Raw genomic sequence first — 21,608 nt, forward strand, 5'->3', positions numbered from 1 at the left:
CCCCCATGTGCCAGTATCAAGTGCCTCTCTCCTTCCCCCCCATGTGGCAATAACAGTCGGGTATTTAAAAAAAAAAAAAACACTCATACTTACCTCCATGTCAGCGATGCGATGCAGCCTCTTCTGCGCTGTATGTCCATATATGGAGTCAGTGCTTGTGTATTCTAATTTAGCCTGTATTTCAGAAAAGTTTCTGCTGGGACTCGAACCCACGACTTTCTGTATCAGAGGCAAGGCACTTACCCACAGCTCGCACACCCCAAAGGCCGGCCCTGGATGAGTCCTAACTTTACAAAAGTGTATCAGAGCCCAGATTCCAGCATTGTACATCATTCTATGGGGGACATTTTAAAATCCCATGTACCCAAGTTGATTTAGATTTTATTAGTTTAACCCCTTAAGGACACATGACGTATCGGTACGGCATGTTTCCCGAGTCCTTAAGGACACATGACGTACCGGTACGTCATGTGTTGTTCCGATCACTGCCGCCCAGCCGGCTGTGATCGGAACAAGGTGCCTGCTCAAATCATTGAGCAGGCACCTCGGCTAAATGCGCGGGGGGGTCCCGTGACCCCCCCATGTCCGCGATCGCAACAAGCCGCAGGTCAATTCAGACCTGCGGTTTGTTGCGCTTTCTGCAGTTTCTGATCGCTGCGGTCCCTGACCGCGGCGATCAGAAACTTTAGTGTGGCGAAAATATATATTTATCCCCCCCCCCCCCCCCCCCCCGCACCTCTGAATGATTTTAGCCCGGTGGGAGGTGCAGGGGGGGTGTTGCGGGCGGTGCGGGAGGCGGGCGGTGCGGCAGGCGGGATCGCGATCCCCCGCCCGCCTCCCATTGAATAATCGTTGGTGTACAGTGGGTATACCAGGGTGCCAGCACATTGCTGGCACCCTGGTATAAACGGCTGACATCGGTGATGCGATGTCAGCCGTTTAACCCTTTCCATACAGCGGTCCGTACGGACCGCTGTATGGAAAAAGTTAACAGTAAGAGGGAGCTCCCTCCCTCTCCGATCGGGGGGCTGCTGTGCCTTCGCAGCCCCCCGATGGGAGAGGGAGAGAGCTCCCAGACAGCACCCCGCCAGCCCCGTCCTCACCCTTCCCCGTCTGCGAAGTTGTGGCAGACGGGGAAGGTTCCCATGGCAACAGGACGCCTCTCAGGCGTCCTGCTGTCCATGGTGCTGAACAGATCTGTGCTGAAAGCATAGATCTGTTCAGTGTAAGTAAAATACAGTGCAGTACCCTATATAGAGTACAGTACTGTATTATACAGACATCAGACCCACTGGATCTTCAAGAACCAAGTGGGTCTGGGTAAAAAAAAAAGTGAAAAAAAGTGAAAAAAAAGTAAAAATCAAAAAACACATTTATCACTGATTAAAAATTAAAAAAATAAAATTCCCTACACATGTTTGGTATCGCCGCGTCCGTAACGACCTGATCTATAAAACGGTCATGTTACTTTACCCGAACGGTGAACGCCATAAAAATAAAAAATAAAAAACTATGATGAAATTGAAATTTTGCCCACCTTACTTCCCAAAAAAAGGTAATAAAAGTGATCAAAAAAGTCGCATGTACGCCAAAATTGTAACAATCAAACCATCATCTCATCCCGCAAAAAATGAGACCCTACTTAAGATAATCTCCCAAAAACTGAAAAAACTATGGCTCTTAGACTATGGAAACACTAAAACATCATTTTTTTGGTTTCAAAAATGAAATCATTGTGTAAAACTTACATAAATAAAAAAAAGTATACATATTAGGTATCGCCGCGTCCGTATCGACCGGCTCTATAAAAATATCACATGACCTAACCCCTCAGGTGACCACCGTAAAAAAATAAAAATAAAAACGGTGTAAAAAAAGCCATTTTTTGTCATCTTACGTCACAAAAAGTGTAATAGCAAGCGATCAAAAAGTCATATGCACCCCAAAATAGTGCAAATCAAACCGTCATCTCATCCCGTAAAAAATGAGACCCTACTTAAGATAATCGCCCAAAAACTGAAAAAACTATGGCTCTTAGACTATGGAGACACTAAAACTTATTTTTGTTTTAAAAATGAAATCATTGGGTAAAACTTACATAAATTAAAAAAATTGAATGCATATTAGGTATCGCCGCGTCCGTGACAACCTGCTCTATGAAATTACCACATGATCTAACCTGTCAGATGAATGTTGTAAATAACAAAAAAAAAAACGGTGCCAAAAAAGCTATTTCTTGTTACCTTGCCGCACAAAAAGTGTAATATAGAGCAACCAAAAATCATATGTACTCTAAACTAGTACCAACAAAACTGCCACCCTATCCCGTAGTTTCTTAGATGGGGTCACTTTTCTGGAGTTTCTACTCTAGGGGTGCATCAGGGGGGCTTCAAATGGGACATGGTGTCAAAAAACCAGTCCAGCAAAATCTGCCTTCCAAAAACCGTATGGCATTCCTTTCCTTCTGCGCCCTGCCGTGTGCCCGTACAGCAGTTTACAACCACATATGGGGTGTTTCTGTAAACTACAGAATCAGGGCCATAAATAATGAGTTTTGTTTGGCTGTTAACCCTTGCTTTGTAACTGGAAAAAAAATATTAAAATGGAAAATCTGCCAAAAAAGTGACATTTTGAAATTGTATCTCTATTTTCCATTAAATCTTGTGCAACACCTAAAGGGTTAACAACGTTTGTAAAATCAGTTTTGAATACCTTGAGGGGTGTAGTTTCTTAGATGGGGTCACTTTTATGGAGTTTCTACTCTAGGGGTGCATCAGGGGGCTTCAAATGGGACATGGTGTCAAAAAAACAGTCCAGCAAAATCTGCCTTCCAAAAACCAAACGGCGCATCTTTCACTTTGCGCCCCGCTGTGTGGCCGTACAGTAGTTTACGGCCACATATTGGGTGTTTCTGTAAACGGCAGAGTCAGGGCAATAAAGATACAGTCTTGTTTGGCTGTTAACCCTTGCTTTGTTAGTGGAAAAAATGGGTTAAAATGGAAAATTAGGCAAAAAAATGAAATTCTCAAATTTTATCCCCATTTGCCAATAACTCTTGTGCAACACCTAAAGGGTTAACGAAGTTTGTCAAATCAGTTTTGAATACCTTGAGGGGTGTAGTTTATAGAATGGGGTCATTTTTGGGCGGTTTCTATTATGTAAGCCTCGCAAAGTGACTTCAGAGCTGTAGTGGTCCCTAAAAATTGGGTTTTTGTAAATTTCTGAAAAATTTCAAGATTTGCTTCTAAACTTCTAAGCCTTGTAACATCCCCAAAAAATAAAATATCATTCCCAAAATGATTCAAACATGAAGTAGACATATGGGGAATGGTAAGTCATCACAATTTTTGGGGGTATTACTATGTATTACAGAAGTAGAGAAACTGAAACTTTGATATTTGCTAATTTTTCCAAATTTTTGGTAAATTAGGTATTTTTTTATGCAAAAATAAATAAATTTTTGGACTTCATTTTACCAGTGTCATGAAGTACAATATGTGACGAAAAAACAATCTCAGAATGGCCTGGATAAGTCAAAGCGTTTTAAAGTTATCACCACTTAAAGTGACACTGGTCAGATTTGCAAAAAATGGCCTGGTCCTTAAGGTGAAATAAGGCTGTGTCCTTAAGGGGTTAATAAATTAATCCTTCCCAGGTTACTACCATTTATACAGTAAGGGCTCATTCACACAACTGTATTTTTTTTCAGGATCCGTTCTGCAATTTTGAACTGAAAATTCATTTCAGTGGGACTGTAAAAGATGCAGACAGCACACTGTGTGTTGTCCGCATCGGTATGTCCGTTCTGCGGACCCACAAAAAAAGCTAGAACATAGGCATTTCTATCATAGGGCAGGACATTCCGATCTGCACACGGCCGGTATATGTGTTTTGCGGATCTGCAAAAATGGATACAGTTGTGTGAATGCACCCAAATAACATTACTTTGGCCAACCCGGCTGTGCCATGTTCTAATGCTTCGAGTATAGGCTCATGCACACGACCGTTGTCGGGCGCGCGCGCGGGGGGGGGGGGGAATATTCTGGCACCGGTCGTTTGTGCACTGCATCACGGATGCGGAACCACTTGAATGAATCCGCAATCTGGCAGGCACAAAACCCCAAAGAAGCAGTACGGAGTGCTTCCGTGGTTTTCTGTCCATGCCTCCACAATGCAAAAAAATAGAACATGTTCTATTTTTTTGCGGTGCGGACGGATCACAGACGCATTCAAGTTGAATTGGTCTGCATCCGTCTACGCCAGCCACACAGATGGTGCCCGTACATTGGGGACCTGCACGGAACGGGGGGTGCAGTTCGTGTGCATGAGCCCTAATTAGGTTATTGCTAAATTAAAGGGGTTATCCAACCCTTATAATGCCCCCCAAAATGCCCAGGCCCCTCATCCTGGTCATACTTACCCCTCTCCCCGGCACCAGCGTCTCTTCTGATGCATTTCCCCGTTGCATTGCGGGAGCAAAACATCCTCCCCAGCATTGCGGGTGACGCTAGGGAGGCTCGTTCCCATTGTGGACAGCTATTGGGTGCCCCCCCCCCCCCCCACACACACACACACAGAAACTTGTCGCCGGATGTTTTGATCCGCGCGACGGGGAGATGCAGCAGCGGCTGTGGGGGCATTAGAAGTGACCCGGGGATCGGGGTAAGTATGACCAGTATAAGGGGCCTGGGCATTTTGGGGGGCATTATATGGGTTGGATAGCCCCTTTAAGTTCCACTCGACTCATTCCCGAGCTCTTGCTTGATGAAGACATATCTATTTAGATCGAAAAATATCTGTTTGTATAAGATCAAATTCCTAAATGGAAGCATCCAAAATACCGGCTTCTGTGACACTTTCTAAAGGTTCCCTTGATGTATTTCGAGCAGATGTATGTGCCTGAGAAATATGACCCTAGATCTAGACATTTGATGACAATTTGCCAGCTCTGAGCGTGAAGCTGAAAGGATTGTAGTTTCCTAGCAACAGGTTTATGCGCATAGCAACACGGGAATCATTTGAAGTGCGTGGATCGCTGGAATCGAAAAAAGAGATGGGAACGTCTTTATAAAGCTTTTCACATGTAAAAATCCCATGGGTATATGATGAAAGTGGATCATGGCTCGGTTGTTTAAAACAGCACGTTGTGAAGAAGAATATAACTGTGTGCAGGAAATTAGGAGCACCAAAAATCAAAGTGGAAAATTTCTGTGTAGCCTATGAGTCTCATCATGGTAATGTCAGGTGTGCCACCATATCAGCATGTGCCAACCACAGATGACCCCCATTACAGTCTGTGTCTGCCCCAGATGTCCCACTACAGCTTGTTCCAACCAGTGTAATCCCCAGGGGTAGACCACCAATGAGGCCAGTTGAGGTAATCACCTCAGGCAGCACCAGGTAGGGGCAAGAAGGGGGCAGCGGAAAGGCCATGGGCAATGAGCGCTTTCATTGGAGCAAAGGGGTTAGGTTAAGAAATTGTCATTGGGGGGGAGGGCGCTGTTTCAGTTTTTGCCTTAGGCAGCAGAAAGGCTAGGTGCACCCCTGGATATCCCCATAACTATCTGAACCAGCCACACATACCTCCATTGTAGCCTGCACCAACCACATGTGCCTCCATAGCAATAATAGTCAGAGATGCCCCCATGACTCAGTGGGACAGATTTATCACTGTGGATCAGGCTGGGTGCAAACTTGTTGTAGACATTTTTGTCTAACTGTATACTAACTATTGGTTGGTTTACTTTAAAACAGAATGTTATGGAGTTGTGCCTCAATTTTGGTCAAAAATGGTGCATCTTGGACCATGCCCCTTTCCCATAAAGCCACTCCCCTCTCCGTAAAGCCTGCTCCTTTTTTGAGCGATCCCATGAAAATTCTAGTAACCCTATTTACTCGAAACATTACCAGATTTCGCCAATAAGCACCACTGTTTAGACAGAGTGTAGGCCACTCTGTGACCAGCAGCGCTCCGCTCAGTAGATGCACTTGCAGTTTGTTCTAAACTTTGAACAATAGGTGGCGCCATACTGTGTAAGGAAATGTCTTACTCTTCAGTGGATTAGTTTTGTACATGCATGATGTATAAAAATCAACATAACATGTGATGGTGGCATAGCTCCTTTAACAGTGAAAGACATAGATGAAAATCCAGAAAACCAGCAGACTTTATATTAAGATATAAGGTTTTCTTATACAATTATTATTGTGTTTATTGCGTTTAGTTTTTTAGTGCTATGGGATTTATTACACTTATTTTTCTCTTGTATCTCATTTAGAGATCTAGCCCCTCGAGACATCTCTGGAACTTCAGATCCATTTGTGCGAATATTCTGCAACAATCAGACTTTGGAGACTTCAGTGAGTGTGCTGTTCCTCTAGTCAAGTGCAGGTGGATTCTGAACATCTATGTCCTCCTCCCTTCTGGACTTTTGCATTCTTAGTGCAAGGCCTCATGCACATGGCCGTTGGGCGGCCGTGGCCGTATTGCGGCCTGCAAACAGCGGGTCGGCAATCCACGGCCGCCGGCTGTGTACACCCCGCATCACGGATGCGGACCCATTCACTTGAATGGGTCAGCAATTCCGGAGATGCGGAACGGAGTCACCGAACGGAACACCGGAAGCACTACGGAGTGCTTCCGTGGTGTTTCTTTCCGTTGTTCCGCACTGCAAATAAATATGACATGTCATTTTTTTTGCGGTGCGGACAGACCAGGGACCCATTGAAGTTGAATGGGTCCGGCACGCTGCACGGATGTTGCCCGTGCATTGGGGACCGCAGAATGCACAGAATGGCCGCACAACGGCCGCGTGCATGAGGCCTAAAGCTTACACAGTCTCTGAATCTTCCTGCCTCACATCAGGGTTTTTGTAAATCTTATTTTTTGGAGCTTAAAACAGGGTCGCAATGTTTGCTATACAGCTGAAGTCATGATTCCTAATTGCTGACTCATTTAGGGCTCATTTACACAACCATGGTTTGGTTCCGCATCCGAGCCGCATTTTTTGCGGCATGGGTGCGGACCCATTCACTTCAATGGGGCCGCAAAAGATGCGGACAGCAATCCATGTATAGATCATGTCCGATTCTTGTCCGTTTTGCGGACAAGAATAGGCATTTCTATAATGAGCCGTCCATTCCGTTCCACAAATTGCGGAAGGAATACGGGGGACGTCCGTGTTTTGCGAATCTGCAATTTGCAGACCGCAAAACACAGCACGTTCGTGTGAACAAACCCTTACTGTCGTATTCCAAACAACTTTTGCATTTCTAGTCCTGTTAGGTTAATAGTTTACAATTACATGGGTTACTGCAGTCACTTAAAGGGATGTTCCAGTTTCAGCAAATTAAGGTTAGTCTTTGTATAATGAAAGGTTATTTGATTGTCCAATATACTTTCTACATCAATAGCTTATGGTTTTCAAGATCTTCACTTGCCGTTATTCATTATGAACTTTCATAGTTTACTGAGGTTTACATACAATTGCAAGAAAAAGTATTTGAACCCTTTGGAATGATATGGATTTCTGCACAAATTGGTCATAAAATGTGATCTGATCTTCATCTAAGTCACAACAATAGACAATCACAGTCTGCTTAAACTAATAACACACAAATAATTAAATGTTACCATGTTTTTATTGAACACACCATGTAAACATTCTCAGTGCAGGCGGAAAAAGTATGTGAACCCTTGGATTTAATAACTTTGGCAGCAATAACTTCAACCAAACGTTTCCTGTAGTTGCAGATCAGACGTGCACAACAGTCAGGAGTAATTCTTGATCATTCCTCTTTACAGAACTGTTTCAGTTCAGCAATATTCTTGGGATGTCTGGTGTGACTCACTTTCTTGAGGTCATGCCACAGCATCTCAATCGGGTTGAGGTCAGGACTCTGACTGGGCCACTCCAGAAGGCGTATTTTCTTCTGTTTAAGCCATTCTCTTGTTGATTTACTTCTATGCTTTGGGTTGTTGTCCTGTTGCAACACCCATCTTCTGTTGAGCTTCAGCTGGTGGACAGATGGCCTTAAGTTCTCCTGCAAAATATCTTGATAAACTTGGGAATTCATTTTTCCTTTGATGATAGCAATCCGTCCAGGCCCTGATGCAGCAAAGCAGCCCCAAACCATGATGCTTCACAGTTAGGATGAGGTTTGATGTTGGTGTGCTGTGCCTCTTTTTCTCCACACATAGTGTGTGTGTTTCTTCCAAACTCAACTTTGGTTTCATCTGTCCAATGAAATCCATTTTTGTTTAGTTTAGTGTTTTACGTATCGTAGATTCGCTAACAGGGATGTTAGCATATCCCAGAGACTTTTGTAAGTCTTTAGCTGACACTCTAGGATTCTTCTTCACCTCATTGAGCAGTCTGCGCTGTGCTCTTGTAGTCATCTTTATAGGACGGCCATTCCTAGGGAGAGTAGCAGCAGTGCTGAACTTTCTCCATTTATAGACAATTTGTCTTACCGTGGACTGATGAACAGCAGGGCTTTTGGAGATTCTTTTATAACTCTTTCCAGCTTTATGCAAGTCAACAATTCTTAATCGTAGGTCTTCTGAGAGCTCTTTTGTGCGAGGCATCATTCACATCAGGCAATGCTTCTTGTGAAAAGCAAACCCAGAACTGGTGTGTCTTTTTTATAGGGCAGGGCAGCTGTAACCAAAACCTCCAATCTCATCTCATTGATTGGACTCCAGTTGGCTGACACCTCACTCCAATTAGCTCTTGGAGATGTCATTAGTCTAGGGGTTCACATACTTTTTCCACCAGCACTGTGAATGTTTACATTGGTGTGTTCAAAAAAAACATGGTAACATTTAATTCTTTGTGTGTTATTAGTTTAAGCAGACTGTGATTGTCTGTTGTTGTGACTTAGATCAGATCACATTTTATGACCAATTTGTGCAGAAATCCATATCATTCCAAAGGGTTTGCATACTTTTTCTTGCAACTGTGCCATTAGAACGTACAACTTGTCCCACAAAAAAACAAGCCCTGATATGGCTTGTGAACAGAAAATTAAAAAATTTATGGCTGCAGGAAGGCAGGGAGTAAAAAACAAAACCGCAAAAATGGAAAATCGTAGGGTCTTGAAAGGGTTAAACAGGTTGTCCAGCCATTTCATTTTTCTTAAATGCTCTACATGGTGTAAAATAATAAAAGAAATCATACTCACATTAACATTCCCCCTTTCTCATTCTGAAACGTCCTGGTCATGCAGAAAATGACGACCAGTCACTGCCAGAGGTGGGTCACCACTGGGGCCAGGGAACGGCGGCTTAGCGGTCATTTCCGCTAGAGCAATGCATAATGGAAGCACCCATTAGTATTCGCCCCATAAGACGCACTGACATTTTCTCCCCACTTTAGAGTTGGGTGGGAAGCGTGTCTAGTCAGAAAAATACGGTACATCTTGAGGATGGTTTCCGTGATTAAATCCTAGGGCATTATCTAACATTAGATCAGCTTCTAAAATACCAGTTATTCCAGGCTGTAGGCAAATAAAAGCTTGCAAGAGATTCTGGAGTAGCATTTTGTAATGTGCCTTGTGTCTGTCGATGGACAGCTATATACGAGTGATGTTGTACTTCTTTTCCCTGGCCTGATCCAGTAGACTTGTGCTATACTACCTAATAATTTGTCTTCAGGTGATTAAAAGGACACGTTTTCCCCGCTGGAATGAAGTATTAGAATTCGACCTGCGAGGAATAGAGGAACTAGATCCTGGAGATCAAGTGATCAGTATTGAAGTTTGGGACTGGGATATGGTTGGAAAGAATGACTTCCTTGGCCGTGTGAGTAGCTGGTAGCCACCTCTCTGCTGCCCTTTCATTTACCTCCTGATTTTCTGTTCTTTTCCTACTGTTTCACTTATGTCTACCACAACTTTCTTGCATTTTAAAGCAATGTACTTCTCACTCCTTGCATGTTTGAACAATGTCTTCCATCACTCACCTTGTTAACACCCCTTCAGGTGTGCTTTCCTTTGGAGCCCCTCCACAGAAACCCTGCGGTGACTGGCTGGTTTCGTCTCCTGCCTTTTGGAAACCCTGAGGAGGAGAATGGGTAGAATGATGCTTCTTGTGTGACGTCATGCCGTAATGCTTTTTCGAATAGAAAAGTGGAACAGCTCCTTAAAGCGCACCTGTTACCATGATATAAAGTTACGGTTCTGTCAAGATATTACAGAGATCATCCCAAATTATATAGAATGTATAGTACAAAACTGTCAAATATAGTGATCTAGCTTGGGCCTTGAACTCCATTCTTAGAGATCATCTATGTTCCTGTCAGGATGATTGGCCAGTCTTTTCTCGCCAGTCTGCTCTCCACTGACAGAAGCTTATCATAAAGAGTCCTGTACATGTGACACGCATGCCAGCCAGGCTGACCGCTTGAAGTTATGACCCCAAGAGACAAATTTGTGAAATTTGCCTGTAGCAATCAATCACAGCACAGATTTCATTTTTCAGAAGCTGGATATGAAATGAAAGGTGTGCTGGGATTGGTTGTTATAGGCAACAGAGACAGTACTCTTTTAGACAGTTTCGTAAATCATCTGCATTGTCTGGCCCAAGCAGTTCATATGAAATAAAATGATTTCTCTAATCTTGGGATACCCCTTTGAAGATTGATAGTCATTTAAATGTGGCGTGTGAAGGCTATTATATTCTATTAATATGCCGACTTGCATAAAAGAGCAACTGACAAATAATGTAAGAAACGGAACCAAATAAAAAACAGCGGTTCTGAAATTCATGGTGATGGGAGCTCTTTATTCATTTTAATATTGTTTTTTTAAATATTTTTATCTGTGGAAAATGTAGTTATTACACAACACATCAGTGTGCAGGATACATCAGAGTATCGGAAAAATCTTATTTTAGGATTATTCATTCAAATATAAAGGGGGTCATTTAACAGAACATATCAGATATCACTTATGTAGCGTATGTCTGGCGCAGATTCTGTCGCATGCCATGTTGCAGCAGAATCTGTGACTTCATCTCCGCTCACGCTAGGTTTAAAAAAAAAAGGGGGGCGTGGTGTGAGCGGGGAAGGGAACGGGTTGGCAAGCCCGTCTCATTCATCATTTTCTATGCCGGGTTTAGGTGTAGAAAATGGTCTAAATGTAAGACAGCAAGGAAGCATTTAGAATCGGCAGTGAATACGCCAAAGCTATGGAGAGGCCGGTGCCAGCGCAGGGGCTTATTGAGAGCGGCTTCTAAAACGCCGGTCTTAATAAATGTGCCCCAAATTACATTTATTATGAATCAGAACAAAAACACAGATGAAGCATTTCTAAACTTGATTGTGAGATCACATCACAAAAGCCATTAAAAAGGTCAATTACAAGTTTGTTACCACTGAATCAAGATGACGATTGCTACATCTGTATTTCCCACAATTTCCATGGCCACATACATAAAATAATAACGCATATATATTTCTGTGTAAGCTCACATGCCTCTAAGTTCGCTTCCCAGCCATCAGCCTTACGTGCCCCAAGCACCACTCGCCTCCACTACGTAAGGCCTAGTTCACACATTAGTGATTGTAAGCCAAAACCTTGAGTGAAGCCTGCACAGACATAATGTATAATGAAGAGATTTTCTCCTTTTCTGTGTTTTTGACCTGCACCTCGTTTTGGTTCATAATCACTGACCGAAATCACTGACCAAACACTGACCAAAGCACTAAGGCCACTTTCACACATTGTATGGCCTAAAAACACAGAGCAGTAGGAAATCTCTCCATTAGGCCTTATGCACACAGACGTATTTTCTTTCAGTGTCCGTCCCACTTTTTTTGCGGACCGTATACCGAACCATTCATTTCAACGGATCCGCAAAAAAACTGAAGTTACTCCGTGTGCATTCCGCTTCCGTATGTCCGTATTTCTGTTCCGCAAAAAAAAAATAGAATATGTCCTATTATTGTCCGCATTGCGGACAAGGATAGTACTGTTCTGTTAGGGGCCAGCTGTTCAGTTCCGCAAAATACGGAATGCACACGGATGTCATACTTTTTTTTTTTTACAGACCGCAAAATACTTCCGGCCGTGTGCATGAGGCCTTATACCGTATGTCTGTGGAGGCTCCATACCTGGTTTTGGCCCACAATTACTGATGGAACTCACTGACCAAAAACTGACATGTGAAAGGAGCCTAAGGGTAAATGCGCACGGCATGTATTACTTACCATCAGTCGACTTTCAATTTTTCACAGCATAATACAGTACCAGCTGAGTAGATAAAATTTTTAAAATATCCTATACACAGTGTGGAAATTGACCTGCGGTGCAGATTTTGAAATCTACAACATATCAGTTGTTTGTATGGATCTTCAGTGCAGTTTGCAATGCAAAAGGTGAGATCTGGGGCAAATCTGCCTCAAAATCTGCAAGTAACGCAAGCAGAATTGGGTGTGGAAACGCAGCAAAAAACACATGGAAAATCTGCATAAACCACACTGCTTTGCACACGGTGAAATCTGCGGTGGAGATCCACAGCAAAAATGCACATACTACAATTGACCACACCGCAGGTCAATTTATGTGTGGAAGAGATCTGTTAAGCTCTCATCCACTTTGCTGGTACTGTACAATGCTGTGGAGTTGCCACACGAAAATCCTTGGCATATGTGCTATGTGTGAACATACCCCAAGGCTGGGTTCACACGCTACTGTTGTGTTGCTTTGTAAAAATGCATAAAAAACATTATTGTGAAAGTGTTTTTCTAATATGTTAAATCAACGTGTTTCACCTGTAATAACCTAATAGGCAATAACCACATTGATTTATCTTGTTTCAACAGTAAAAAATGTAGTCATGGTAAAAATTTTTTTTTTTTTTATGTGTTCTTTAAAAGCAACAAAACAGCAATATGTAAACCCGCCCTTATGTGTGAACTAGGACAAAACAGAGTCCGCTGATAACAGAATATATTCCTAGTATTATTTTTATAATTGTTGCTGGTGCCAGGGACATAACCTCCACCCCCCACATTCAGCACTCAGGACAAATGCCCTGCAGACCTACAAGTCATGGCCACAAGTGTTGGCACCTCTGAAATTTTTGCAAAAAATTAAGTATTTCTCCAAGAAAATTATTGCAATTACACATGTTTTGTTATATACATGTTTGTTTCTCTTTGTGTGTATTGGAAAAACACAAAAAAAATGAGAAAAAAAAAGGTAAAAAATGATAACATTTCACGCAAACTGCTCCAGGTCTCTCATATTTGAAGGATGCCTTCTCCCAACAGCAATTTTAAGATCTCTCCACAGATGTTCAAAGAGATTTAGATCCGGACTCATTGCTGTCCATTTCAGAACCCTCCGGTGCTTTGTTCCCATCCATTTCTGGGTGCTTCTTGAAGTATGTTTGGGGTCATTGTCCATCTGGAAGACCCATGACCTAGGACGCTCCCAGTGTCAGAGGCAGCAAAACAACCCCAAGAAATCTTTGAACCTCCACCATATTTGACTGTAGGTACTGTGTTCTTTTCTGGCCTCATTCCATTTTCAGTAAATAGTAGGATGATGTGCTTTACAAAAAACCTCTATTTTGGTCTCATCACGTTTTTGGCTTACTCACGTAGATTTTGACAAACTGCAGTCTAGCTTTTTTATGTCTCAGTGTCAGCAGTGGAGTCCTCCTGGCTCTCCTGCCATAGCATTTCATTCCATTCAAATGTTGATAGTTCACGCTGACACTGATGCACCCTGAGCCTTGAATTCTTTGGAACTTGATTGGGGTTGCTTATCCACCATCCGGACTTGCAACCTTTCATCAATTTTTCTCTTCCTTCCACGTCCAGAGAGATAAGCTACAGTTCCATCAGTTGTAAAATGTATGCTTTATGTTGCGCACCATGGACAAAGGAACATCAAGATCTCTGGAGATAGACTTGTAACCTTGAGATTGTGAATATTTTTCCAAAATTTTGGTTCTCAACTCCTCAGACAGTTCTCTTCTCCTCTTTCTGTTCTCCATGCTTAGTGTGGTACACACAGACACACAATACAAAGATCGAGTCAACTTCTCCCCTTTTTATCTGGTTTCGGGTGTGATTTTTATATTGCCACAGGTGAGTTTGAACGAGCATCACATGCTTGAAACAGTTGTTTACCCACAATTTTGAAAAGGTGCCAACAATTGTGTCTGGCCCATTTTTGGAGCTTTGTGTAAAATTATGTCCAACTTGCCTTTTTTATCATTTTTTTTTGTGTTCTAATACACACAAAGGAAATAATAATGTGTATAACAAAACATGCGTGATTGTAGTAATTTTCTGGGAGAAATACTTCATTTTCTGGAAAAATGTAAGGGATGCCAACTCTTGCGGCCATGACTGCTGCCAAAAAATAATACATTTCATAATGCTATAAACGTATTTTACAGTATATACAATATGCACATAACAGGCACACAGCTTTTAAGTGGCATCGTTAGCAACATGGCTTTGTGTAAATGTGAATGTATGTCTCTGCTCAGTCAATTTGGGCTGGTATCACATTGTTGTTCTGACTTTCAGAGGTAAGCTTGGATCCTTACGTGTCAAAGTTAACCTGTCTGAGGAGCGAATCCTACCTTCTGTTCATTATCAGAACCTCATCCAGCTCCTTGTGGAGTCAGTTCAATCCCCTGACCAGGTGGGATGCTTACCGCTGTTCAATAATTCATAGAGGATTTGTATCTTCCGTGGGTTCACAGAGGACGTGTCAATGTGTTTTTATTATTAATTTAACACAGGGAGACTCTAGTATTCTGGATCTTCTGGAGGAGATGTGCTCAGCGGAGAGCCGACAAGAAGTGGCTGTGAAGCTGGTGAAAATTTTTCTAGGCCAGGGGCTGGCAGTAACCTTCCTTGATAAACTGAATATGCGAGAGGTGAATCGAACTGGTGAGGTCACCTTAGTCAGATATCCCCCTTATGTTATCACACTCTCCAGTCATCCCATATATCATCTTTCTCTAGCTCTAATACATGCATCCACCTTGACAAGCATGCAGTCAGATGGGTTTCTGGGACATTAAGACCTTGAGAAACATTTGAAATACCTCCCACTGTCCTACGAGAGATTTAAAAAAAAAAGGATGCCAAGCTTATTTTATGCCAAGCATTGTTTAAACACTCCTCTTCATGTCCTTTATAGGTGATCCAAATACTCTTTTCCGTTCAAACTCACTTGCTTCCAAATCAATGGAGCAGTATATGAAGGTAATGTGGAACCTCACTTATTCTCCTCTAAAACTTTCATATTCTCAAGCTGCCTTTCTTTCTGTCTTTTTGCCGTTGTTGGCTTCTTGCTATTGTAAGACTATGGCTAGTTTCTGATTGATGTAATTTAGGGACAGTTGTAGTTTTATAACCCATATTGCGGCTGCAGCACTGAACCCCACATGGTTTTGCTGAGCTGATACCATAAGGTGACCTAGAGATGGTTGAGTAGAACCTAATGGGTTCAGGTGTTGTAGCTGTAATACAAACCCATAGATGGTCATATATCAGGTGTCTGAAATCATCATATTATTGACCTGTTTGCATCTTGCATGTCAACAGGATGACATTTTTTTCACAAATCTGTTCACATATTTTAGCATAGCATTTCCATTACAGTGCTGCCCCAAATACTGTAATGGGTTATCAAATTATTACAGTTTAGGGTGGGTTCACATTACATTTTTGCTATCCGTTTAATGGACATGTTGTAAAAAAAAAAAAAAAAAAAAAAGATACAAAAGCGCAGCACACCACGGTTTTGTATCCTACAGAGTCCAGTAAAAAAACGTATACGTTAACATATACATTTTTTGTTTTTTTTACAATGGAACATTATGGTGAACGATTGCCACTGTATGGCATCAGTCTGAGGCATCCGTTAAAGTATACGTTTTTTGTATACGTTAAACGGATGGCAAAAACGTGTGTGAACCCAGCCTTAGTCATATTGTTTCTTAATACATCAGTTTGCTCTGATAATGGATCTTTGACATGACAGAAATTAAAATTCTTCTAGAACCATATGCATATAGAGTAAATAAAATATAACCCCATATATTTATTTTGAAGGCAAAGTCATTTCCAATATCACCTAAAATGTAAAAATGCTTATTTGTTAAAAAGGGGTATACATGAGAATGTATGTATTTAGCACAATTTAACAATTTTCCAATGTAAAATCAGATATCACTTTTTTTATTGTGGTGCATGAAGTGAACTCTGCAGTTGTAGCATTACTACTAACACCCTACAGTTGGGCCCTTTTAATACATTGATGGCCCATTGCAAAAATGTCATGAGTGTGCCCCACACAGTAGTTAAGCCTTTTTAATGCCTTCACACAGAATGCCCCCTTAGTACCCCACACAGAAGTTACTTCCCCCTTGGTTCACCCTTCATAACAGAATGCTGCCTTAGTGCTCCCTTGCAGTAGGTATGTCCACAGTAAGTATGACCACAGTACGTATGGCCCTTTAATGCACCTATAGTTCTGCCACCGTAGTTTTTACAAAATGAAAAAGCACTGCTCACCTAGCCCCATTCCCCCGATGAACAGATTCTTTGCTTCACCATTGTATTCAACGGTATCTGCATCCTCAGGACACAGATACAGTTGAAACAGGGACATGCTTCATCCTTTCAACCAACCATCCCTCAAGATCCAGGACAGTTTGTGGGCATGAGTTATGCAACCTGCCAATTAAAACGTCCCTGCCCTTGGTGTGTGGTTAATTGAGTGTGGTGACCGATGGAGCTGATCTTCACTGCTCTGAACTGATATTTGAACTGTGAACATATCATTTATCATTAAAAACCATCAAAGCTTTCAGAATTATGTTAGTTGTTATTTCTATGGCCACTTTAAATCTTCTTGGCTAGTACTGAAAGTGGCCATGCAGATTTCGTAAGGACGGCTGAACCCACCGATTCCAGCAGGACCTGAATACCATCTAGTGTGAAACCAAGGGTTAGATATGTTGAATTTCAACATGCCCAATCCTTTGTTCTGAAGGGAGCTCAGCCGATACTTGAGGTGTCTGGCTGTGGCTTATTCCACTCTGGCCCTTGAAAATACATGATGCAAACTTGGCTGCAGCAGTTGTGCATGTTTTTGGTGAGGTCAAAAGAAATAGCTGTTGGTGATCTCAGTCTATGCTCATTATAGTCCTCAATGCTTCCATATTAGCTTTTAATTTATTATGGAGTTTCATTAGTCGGCGTCCGAAAGCCATTGACGCCATTGGGTAGATTTATTTACAAAGGGTAGTTTTAACGTCTAATAATTATGTATGTGGTATTTTTATGCAGAAAGCAGGATATTAGTAGGAGAATGAGACCCACAGTGTATCTTTCTTCTGTCAGATAGTGGGAATGCCATTCCTTCATGAAGTACTACGGCCTATTATTTGTAGAATCTTTGAGGAAAAGAAGTATGTTGAGCTTGACCCCTGCAAGATTGATCACAACCGCAGTAGGTAAGAGGCTTTACTATTTTATTGTTTTCATTAAAGGGAATGTGTCGCCTATAAAAAAAAAATTCTGCCAATCAAAACCAGATAGCAACACGTATCTATCCTTTTTTCTAATTTTTTTTTAGTTTCGGATTGTACATTTTTTTAAATTCTATTTCCTGAACATGGTTATGGAGGCCTGAGCTGTTGTTTTGCATTTAGGATATACTTTACAGCAGCCACCATAGTCTATGGACACAATGAACAGGATCTAATTGATTTCCATGGGAGATTTTTCTAGGCATGCTCTGTGACGTGTGCAGAGGTCAGGAGGGAGTAGATAAGCTGTGATATCACCTATTGTTAATGGTGGAACCTGTGTTATCTATATGTAGGTGATATCTGTCATTCTAATCCTGACTGTAATGATAAGATGACTGCAGAAAAGTGATCTGAACAGGTCAAGAAGTGGCACCTATTATTAGGCCTAGTGACAAATTAAAAGGAACCTGTCACCGGGATTTTGCAATACGTTTAACTTGATTTAAATAATAGGTCATTTTTGACAACTTTTCAGTCTCAGGAATGGTGTTTTCCTGGATGAGGCTTCCCTTTGGGCCTACTCAGCAGGAGCTCACACGTGTAGGTCTGGTCTCTAGCTTCTCTGACTTGACACTCTCACTAACCAGAAGAGGATGGGCCAGCCGGTCTCCACAGCAACCTAACTAAAACTGCCAGTGTTAACTGTTTGTTATCCATACACAAACATTTGGAACAACATTGGAACAACATTGACTTTTGGCAAACTTTTAAGCTTTAGCAGTGATCCACTGGGTCACTGCACATGCATCACAGAGCTATATACTGTGATTCTAGTGAATGTAGTGACAGCACACACACTGTGTGTGAATAATGACTAATGTAACTTTGCGTCTGAGTTTTTGCTATGACCTTTTCAGTTCAGTTATTATTCATTTGCCTGTAGTTTTAAAGTGAGCCTGCCTCTGGGTCTATTATGATAATTTATTAGCTTTAGGCCTCTTTCACACTACAGTATGTCGATTTCAGTGTTTTGCGTTCCGTTTTTCACGGATCCGTTTTTCCGTTTTTTTGTTTCCGTTGTGTTTCCGTTTCGGTTCCGTTTTTCCGTTCCGTTTTTCCATATGGCATATACAGTATACAGTAATTACATAGAAAAAATTGGGCTGGGCATAACATTTTCAATAGATGGTTCAGAAAAAACGGAACGGATACGGAAGACATACGGATGCATTTCTGTATGTGTTCCGTTTTTTTGCGGACCCATTGACTTTAATGGAGCCACGGAACGTGATTTGCGGCCAAATATAGGACATGTTCTATCTTTCAACGGAACGGAAAAACGGAAATACGGAAACGGAATGCATACGGAACACATTCCGTTTTTTTGCGGAACCATTGAAATGAATGGTTCCGTATACGGACCGTATACGGACCGCAAAAAACGGACCGCAAAACGGAAAAAAAAAAAACGGTAGTGTGAAAGAGGCCTTACTACACAGTGCATGGTGTCCCATATTCTCCCAGATGCCATGCTGTCTTATAGTATAGCTGCTTTCTAAATTAGCAGATAGCAGTGAAAAGGGGTACCTATTAATTGATTGCCCAGCTTGCACCTGTATTCCCTGGTCAACTTGCTCCCATGTTGGACTTCCTTATTACTTTTTTTTCTGGGTAGTTTAAAGTAATGGAACCGATTACAGATCTGGTTACACTACTGCTTCTAACTGTAGGCACGATGTGTGCCTCTCTGAGGCACTGTATTCTACCCCTACTTGAAGTATTTCTAGGTGAGAATACTTTGGTAATACATGCAAAAATTCTGAGGGGAATTTAGCAAGACCTGCACTCCAGAATAGAGTCATACAATCAAGCTTTTGCAACATTTTTGGCTTACTTGTGCAAAAGTTAGCAATTTTTTGCGTTTGAATTAGTCCACCTGATTATAGAGAGAACTGTGCAGCCGAACAGATACACAGTTCTCTCTGTCCCCTCTCTATAGTGCAGGAAAGAAACACAAAGTTACAGACAAGGTATCTCTGGAACCTGGAGAGGTGAGTAACCACTGTACTACAGCTACACAGCATTAACCTTTCCGCTACCCACCACCAGGGGTCAGGATATTTATTGTGTACCATCTAATTTATAATGAAAATTTGTTGCCACTTCTTTGCAGACGTATCTCCTTCAAGGGCTCAGTTTCTGAGCAGCAAATACGAGAAAGCAGTGTTGAATCTCTGAGAGGTTACCTGAGTGACATTATTGATGCCATCCTGGGCTCAGGTGAACAGTGCCCACCAGGTATGCGTCTTTGCTTCAAGCAGCTACATAAGCGGGTCGAGGAACGCTTTCCAGGACCAGCCAACCAGGTGAGAATGACAATATTATTATAAATAGCATTACATAAATACACAGATAGCCAGGTTGGATTAAGGCCGAGTTCACACGAACGTGTGTGACCCGTGCCTGTGAAGCGGCCCGCAAATAGCGGGCCGCAATGCTCGATCGCCGGCCGTAGGTCAGCCGCATCGGATCGCGGACCCATTCACTTTAATGGGTCCGCGATCCGGCCGTTCCACTAAAAGATAGGACTTGTTCTATCTTTTTGCGGAACGGAAGAACGGGACGTAACCCCAAGAGGCACTCCGTAGTGCTTCCGAGGGGTCCCGTCCCGTGCGGCCGTTCTGCGATTCCGGATTAGCGGACCCATTGAAGTGAATGGGTCCGCATCCGTGATGCGGAATTCACACGGAACTGTGGCCGTGTATTGCGGATGCGATTTGCGGGCCGCAATACGGCCACGGATAACACACGTTCGTGTGAACTTAGCCTAAGGGAGTTGTCCTTTGATCAGGGCCGGTTTTAGACAAAGTGTGTCCCTGGGCAAAATTGAAAGTGGGGCCCCAAATCCTGAAATATTGGACCAGAAGTCTGACAGCACTTTGTAAGCACAGACAGAGGTTATCTCTCTTTAGCCTTTTCACTGTAAGCTGCTGATCCTGCAGCCTCTTTGGGTACGTTCACGCATAGTATTTTCTGTGCTTAAAAAAACCTAATGCAGAATCTGCATCAGTTTTTTTTTGGATGTGTTTTTTTCTGATGCATTTTATAACACACGTTTTGCTGTGGATTTTCATTAATGCCCAGTTTCAAAGGGAAATCTGGACATGGAACCCGCATAAAGAATGTCCAGGGCACTTCATTTTTTTTCATGGTGCAGTTTATAAGCAGAAAAAAAAGGGGCTGTCCCATCCGGGCCCCTGAAGTTAATGGAGAGCACAATGTGCATGCATGGTCATCCTCAATTATGCTAATAGTGTTCTGATAATAGATGATCACAATTCCATGCAGTGAATGAAGATAATGCACACTGTTATGGGGGATCTGTGGATGACACACTGTTATGGGGGATCTGTGGATGACACACTGTTATGGGGGATCTGTGGATGACACACTGTTATGGGGGACCTGTGGATGACACTGTTATGGGGGATCAATGGATGACACTGTTATGGGGGATCTGTGGATGACACACTGTTATGGGGGATCTGTGGATGACACACTGTTATGGGGGATCTGTGGATGACACACTGTTATGGGGGATCTGTGAATGACACTGTTATGGGGGATCTGTGGAGGACGCACTGTTATGGGGGATCTGCGAAGGACGCACTGTTATGGGGGATCTGTGGATGACACTGTTATGGGGGATCTGTGGATGACACTGTTATGGGAGATCTGTGGATGACACTGTTATGAGGAACTGTGGATGACACTATTATGGGGATCTGTGGATGACACAATGTTATGGGGATCTGTGGATGATACACTGTTAAGGAGGATCTGCGGATGACACTGTTATGGGGGATCTGCGGATGACGCAATGTTATGGGGGACCTGTGGATGACACGCTGTTAAGTAGGATCTGTGGATGACACACTGTGATGGGGGATCTGTGGATGACACACTGTTATGTAGGATCTGTGGATGACACACTGTTATGGGGGATCTGTGGATGACACACTGTTATGTAGGATCTGTGGATGACACACTGTTATGGAGGATCTGTGGATGACACACTGTTATGGGGGATCTGTGGATG

The 21,608-nt window shown here is 42.5% G+C and overlaps 1 protein-coding gene across 2 annotated transcripts in view; it reads left to right on the forward strand.

Annotated features, from left to right (window-relative positions):
- Positions 1–21,608, forward strand: part of RASAL1 (RAS protein activator like 1) — a 99,425-nt gene that overhangs the window by 60,578 nt on the left and 17,239 nt on the right. For both annotated transcript variants that reach the window (XM_040416663.1, XM_040416660.1), the window contains exons 6-13: positions 6,279–6,360; positions 9,656–9,802; positions 9,982–10,073; positions 14,547–14,664; positions 14,765–14,915; positions 15,169–15,233; positions 17,379–17,491; positions 19,683–19,875. In XM_040416663.1, the coding sequence (XP_040272597.1) occupies positions 6,279–6,360; positions 9,656–9,802; positions 9,982–10,073; positions 14,547–14,664; positions 14,765–14,915; positions 15,169–15,233; positions 17,379–17,491; positions 19,683–19,875 (961 nt within the window). The remainder of the gene's footprint in view (positions 1–6,278; positions 6,361–9,655; positions 9,803–9,981; positions 10,074–14,546; positions 14,665–14,764; positions 14,916–15,168; positions 15,234–17,378; positions 17,492–19,682; positions 19,876–21,608) is intronic.

Source organism: Bufo bufo, chromosome 2 (genome assembly GCF_905171765.1).
Source record: "Bufo bufo chromosome 2, aBufBuf1.1, whole genome shotgun sequence".
Taxonomy (NCBI): Eukaryota; Metazoa; Chordata; class Amphibia; order Anura; family Bufonidae; genus Bufo; species Bufo bufo.